Source organism: Myotis brandtii, unplaced genomic scaffold (genome assembly GCF_000412655.1).
Source record: "Myotis brandtii unplaced genomic scaffold, ASM41265v1 scaffold157, whole genome shotgun sequence".
In the NCBI taxonomy this organism is placed as follows: domain Eukaryota; kingdom Metazoa; phylum Chordata; class Mammalia; order Chiroptera; family Vespertilionidae; genus Myotis; species Myotis brandtii.
This window is the reverse complement of record NW_005355708.1, coordinates 6741867-6747752: the sequence shown is the minus strand read 5'-3', so window position 1 is coordinate 6747752 and position 5886 is coordinate 6741867. Positions and strand designations below refer to the sequence as shown.

The following is a 5886-nucleotide window of genomic DNA, read 5'->3' as shown; positions in this document are numbered from 1 at the left end:
AGTCAAATACATTTCTTCAATTTTCAGAAAGTAGGGCCCCATGTCCTCATCCTCTTTACCTGCTGTGGTTGGTATGGCCCCCATCCTCCAATGACCTCTCCAGCTCAGCTCTGCTCTTCTGCCCCCGGCCCCGCATCCTCTCTCCAGACTCAATGATGAAGCAGATCTTTAGTGCCTGAAGGACAGCTAACAAACTGCTTCCTCCTCTAAGGAAGAGTCAACAGTGAAAGAATCCTGCTAACACCTTCTCTGACCACCACAGAAAAAGCACAGTCTGGACAGTCATTCAGATACAGATTCAGCTGGATCAGAACTTAGGGAGGTTTCCAAAGTGGATATTTTGGCCACAACTACCACACTTGCATGAACCCAAACCAGTAGGAAGTTATGTCAGTTCTTCTTCCTGTCACTCTAATCCAGTGATGGTGAACCTTTAGAGCTCAGCGTGTCAGCATTTTGAAAAACCCTAATTTAACTCTGGTGCCGTGTCACATATAGAAATTTTTTGATCTTTGCAACCATAGTAAAACAAAGACGTATATTTTTGATATTTATTTTATATATTTAAGTGCCATTTAACAAAGAAAAATCAACCAAAAAAATGAGTTTGCGTGTCACCTCTGACACGCGTGTCATAGGTTCGCCATCACTGCTCTAATCTTTCCTTTTAGAAAGATCCCAACTCTCTGACTTACGTTTTGACCCAGATGAAAGTTTATATCCTGCTGGTCTATCTAGATTCTAGAAGTGAGGTCTAACCTCCCAGGAAGGACTGTTCTAAGTGAATCCCTCAAGGAAGAGAGACAATGTCCTCCCTAGAAAACTTTTTCCAAATATTTGTAAGATCAGGAAGTTCTTGTTAATATTCAACTTCAAACCTTCAGCTGCAATTTTAATGCTTTGGGTTCTTTATAGGTTATATAATATTGGGTTTCAATGATCAGAAAACTCTTCAGCTTAGAAAAAAAAATCCCTGTCTAAACAAAGCCAACGGTCACAATTCTCAGTGAAATTTGCATATGATAAAGTACATATTGTATAATATATGATGATATGTTACATGAAAATATAGCACATATGCTATTTTCCTATCACATATTTCCATATTTTAATATGCTAGTTTTATTAAAAAGCAGAAGACTGACTCATACTATTTCAGAATGTGCATGTAATGTTAATATCATACCTGTATAGTGTTCTCTATGGCTTATATTTTCTTGTTTACTTTAATATTACTAACAATGCAGTGAAATAAGTAGTATTAAACACATTCTTCTTCTCTGAGGCTGAGACTCAGAAACCGGAAAACTTGTCCAGGGTCATAATGCTAAGAACTGGTCAAGCAAGAATTTGAACGCAAGTATTCTGGCCCCAAAACTAGTAGTGTTTGAATTACAATATGCACCACCTATAGGCTCTGGTTCTTAACCAGATTTGTGACAATTTAATTAGCTTGCATTAAAAGAAATACCATTAAATTTAAATCCATCCTGCCCACAAACAGGAGAAATAATTATAGAGAAAAAGTTATAACCCTGAATATCTTTTTAATTCTTAAGTTCCAAGCTTTGATCTTGGGCTTGGCCTTCAAGATCTGAGCACTGAGGAGAGCAGGCAGAGAGGCACGTAAATACCTAAGGAAAGAACTGTTCAAATTGCTCCTGCCTATCCCCAGCTAAAGCAGCTTCCTCCACAGAAAAGGCCAGAATCAAGTGTAAACTTCTAACACATCCTCCTTCTGATTAGAATTGTTCCCATGTCTGCACACTCAGTGTGATAAGGACTGGCACCTCTCAAACATAATTTCAGTTCTAAGCATTCCTATGTTCTCCTTGCTCTCCTATATGTCTTATCTAAGTAGATTATATAAATGAGGAAATCAACTTTATTTCACTTGGGTGTTGGGACCATCATACCTTCTCTGGTGAAGCTCATTTGGTCAACCAGAAACTCCTAGAGCCCATAGGTTACTCCAGATGTGGATTACTTGTCCTTGTTTGTTTTGTTTTGCACTCAGCTGTGGGATTAGTAGGGGATCCAGGCTCCATAGACTTTCTCCTCAGGTCAGATGGTGAATCTTCTTTCTAGGAGGAAGAGACTTGGGAACCTAGGGAGCCAAGTTGTGTTTTTCTCCCAGTTCTTTCTGCTGGGGCTGGGAGAGCCAGCAGGAATTTTGGGAAAAGTTTAAATCTTTCTGCTACACAAGAGAGGGAAGCAAGACTCAGGGATGAAGTGGAGATTATGGTGACTTTGGAGGGCTGAGGGGGAAGCAATCACTGACAGTATAACTTCAGGCACTTTTGCCCCACCCCCTTCTCTTTTTGTCATTAGTAATGGACTGCTGGTGGCTTCAGCTGTTCCTCAGGAGACTGCATTTCCCTAGCTCCCACATAGATTTCTGCTGTTTTATTAAACTGATTTGGAATTTACTTCCTCCTTAAGACTTCAGATTGCTCCCATAATTAAAAGGGCAAGGGATGAGGTGAGTAGGTTCTGGTTGAGGGAAAGGTGGAAAGAGAAGACTCAGGCCTCTCAGAGGCAGGGTGGCCAGGCCTAGCTCGGGGTTAGGCCTAGCTCAGATATAGGCCTAGCTCAGATTTGGGGTTAAAAGAGAAACCCTAGTTCCCTATACCCTTCTTCTCCAAAGGCCACTGTGGAGAACATCTTAAAGTCAGAGGAAAAAGCTGGGAACATCTACAAACCCAAAAAGTTACTGAGAAATAGAAAGAAATATGCTTGCCCTTACCTCAACACCCTTTTCTCTTCAATCTCTCTGCAGGCCACCCCTGCCTCCCATCTCAGTTCTCCTTTCCTTTGTCTGCCCTCATCCCTTTGGCAGTGAACATTATCTCACCCTCCCCTATTGTATCTCTCTTAAAGAAGTAACCAGCTGTCCCCCCTCCCCCAACTTGTCCTGGTCCTAGGCAGGGGTCCGAAGTAACATGTGAGGAGGGAATGGGGCAGGGTCCTGTGAAATGCTTTGAGGTCTTTCTTGGTTGGGGGCTAAGCAAGGCTCACAGTAAGAGAAGAGAAAGGCGGTGTGATTCTGGAGATAAAAATAGAAAGCAGGAGAGGCGACTGTAGAGGAAAGGCAACATGAGGGGGAATGGGAACCAGAAAAATGGAGACTGAGAGATAACTTTGGGGTTTGTTGCAGAGTGAGGAGTACTCACCCTGCCCTTTTTGTGGGTGAGGAAACCTGAGTAGTTTGAGGTTTCTCCCTGGACCTGTCCCACCTGCTTCTCTTCCTTTCCTGAGCTCAATTGTTTACAAAGATCCCTCCCTGAACTCTTGCCCTCCTGGACTTGCCCTAGCCCCGGCCTCAGGCCTCCAGCCAGGCAGACACCCTGACAGGTTACAAATGAGCGTGGGTGTTGGATTGCACCAAGCTCTTGTCCTCAGAGTCTGGAGGAGGAGAATCAATGGGCTCTACCTAAGAGCTTCTCTTCCAGTCCCAGCCCAGTCTGAAGAGAGTGAAGGAGGCACTTCCTGTTCTCCTCTCCTCCCCCGTCCCTGACCCAACAGACACTCAAGAGCAGAAAGGGGTGAGAGTCCACTCCTGAGCCTCAGGACCTCCACACTGAATCTCCCATTCTCTGAGCAAACTCCCTTGATCTAGTCTAGAAAATTCATTGAAAATTTGAGTAATCTTTAAGATGTAATTGGTATTGAGCTTATGGATTTGAGACTTGGGATTCTTTTGGGCGGTGGGGAGAAGATATGGAGGGTGGTGAGGGAGACAAGGGTAGGAGGGAACTAAATAATTCAGGATCCACACTAGTTTTAAATGCTTCCGAAAAAAGAATAAAATTTCCCTCCTCTTCACCTGTAAACATCACCCAGCTCGGAGCTCATTATGGCTCTCTGGAGAGAGACAGGGAGTTATCTGAGTTTGAGTGAGCGAGCCAGCTACAGCTATGGATGGCTAGAGAGAGGATAAATACATCTCGAGAGATGAGTTGATGGATAGGTAGGGAACAAATATAAATATGGAGAGAGATGGACGAACAGAGAGATGGATTGAGACAGAGGGAATATAAAGAGAGGCTGAGGGAGAAAAATGGATGCGTGAATGAGGAGAGAGCATTTATGTGGAGAGATGGAGAGAGAAATGGGGGCATTTCTCATCCTCCTTCCACATTTCTGCCCTGCTTTTCTCCCTGAAATGCCAGTTTCCCACCCTTCATATAATGAATTCAAACTCTAGATTCTAGACCCTGCCTCACACCCTTAGGTGTTTTTGCACCCTCTTCCTTCACAGTCTCACAGTCATCCATTTGGCCCAAGATAACATACCTCACCCGGCTGTCCTAGCCCATCACCCCTAGACAAACTGGGAGAAAGAAACTGGGAGTGGGAGCTGTGGGCAACGTAAGGAGGCTGGATTCCCTACCTCCCCGTCTACAGCCTTGGGGGGAAGGCTCCTTTGGGGTGTGGGAAGAGTGAGGGGCAGCTGGGTTGAATTTGCCCAAATCTAATAACCCAGGAGCCTATTGAAGGTCTTGGGGGTTGGGAGGGGAGGAAAGTCTTCAATATTCTTCTAACTTTCCCCCCCTCTCCCTCTGGTCCCTTCTTTCCAAAAGTCTTTGAAGAAAGATGTTTTTGACGCTTCCACGTCGCTCTCAGATGGATGGGCTGCGGGTGATTGAAGTGTCTTTGTCATGCTAATGATTGGGGGGTGATGGATGGGCGCTGGGGCTGCCAAACTCTGGCCCACTGCGCCCATTGGCCTGGGAGAGATCACATGCGCCCCTCCACCCCCACTCTCTACCCCCTTCCTGGGGGAGCGCTGGCCCAGGAGAGCTGGCCCAGGCCATGGATGCAAGCTTCAGCGCTGTGACATACTGCCGAAAGGTTGTAGGGCAAGAGGGTGTCTCCCCAAAACGGGCCGACCCTCCTGCGGCCTCCACGCATGGACTATAATAGGATGAACTCCTTCTTAGAGTACCCACTCTGTAACCGGGGACCCAGCGCCTACAGCGCCCACCACAGCGCCCCTACTTCCTTCCCCCCCAGCTCGGCTCCCGATGTTGACAGCTACGCAAGCGAGACCCGCTATGGTGGGGGGCTGCCCAGCCCCGAGCTTCAGCAGAACTCAGGCTATCCCATCCAGCAGCTGCCTTCGGCACTGGGGGTGCCCTTCCCCAGCTCCGCGACCTCGGGGTACCCCCCGGCAACTTGCAGCCCCAGCTATGGGCCTTCTCAGTACTACCCTCTGGGCCAACCAGAAGGAGATGGAGGCTATTTCCATCCTTCGAGCTATGGGGCCCAGCTAGGGGGCTTGTCCGACGGCTATGGAACCGGTGGAGCTGGCCCCGGGCCGTACCCTCCGCCACAGCCCCCTTACGGGACTGAGCAGAGAGGGAGCTTTGCACCAGCCTATGCTGATCTCCTCTCCGAGGACAAGGAATCACCCAGCACGTCAGAACCCAGCGCCCCCACTGCCCGGACGTTCGACTGGATGAAGGTTAAGAGGAACCCACCCAAGACAGGTAGGGCTCAGGCGTGGCCACCCTCTCTCCGGGGCCCCAAAGCCGCTCTGCTGCTCCTGCACTGGGGTGTCCTGGGCCCAGGCTGGGTTCCTTGCTCTGAGACGCTCTGGTAGAGGCAGGTAAGAGCACTCCGCCTGTCTCAGGACGGGTGGGGACCCCACTGAGTGAGTGCGGGTCTACTCTTCAGAGTAAGTCTCCACCCTCACCCCAACTTCCTGATCTGTGTGCCTAGCACAGCCCAGGACCTGGCGCGCCCAGCGGGCTGGGGGGTGGGGAATGGAAGTGTGGGGCAGGTTGCTCCAGATCTGGAGAACACCTTGAGGGTGGGGTGTGCCTGGTGATCCATGAGAACTTTGAGAGCAGAAATGGGACAGAATGGTGAAGGGGGTGGAGA

The 5886-nt window shown here is 48.1% G+C and overlaps 1 protein-coding gene across 1 annotated transcript in view; it reads left to right on the top strand.

The window, feature by feature from the left end:
• Nucleotides 1-4908: 4908 nt before the first annotated feature.
• Nucleotides 4909-5886, top strand: part of HOXB1 (homeobox B1) — a 1493-nt gene continuing 515 nt past the window's right edge. Inside the window, exon 1 of the mRNA XM_005861945.2 lies at nt 4909-5492. Within this exon, the coding sequence (XP_005862007.1) occupies nt 4913-5492 (580 nt within the window). The 5' untranslated portion in view covers nt 4909-4912. The remainder of the gene's footprint in view (nt 5493-5886) is intronic.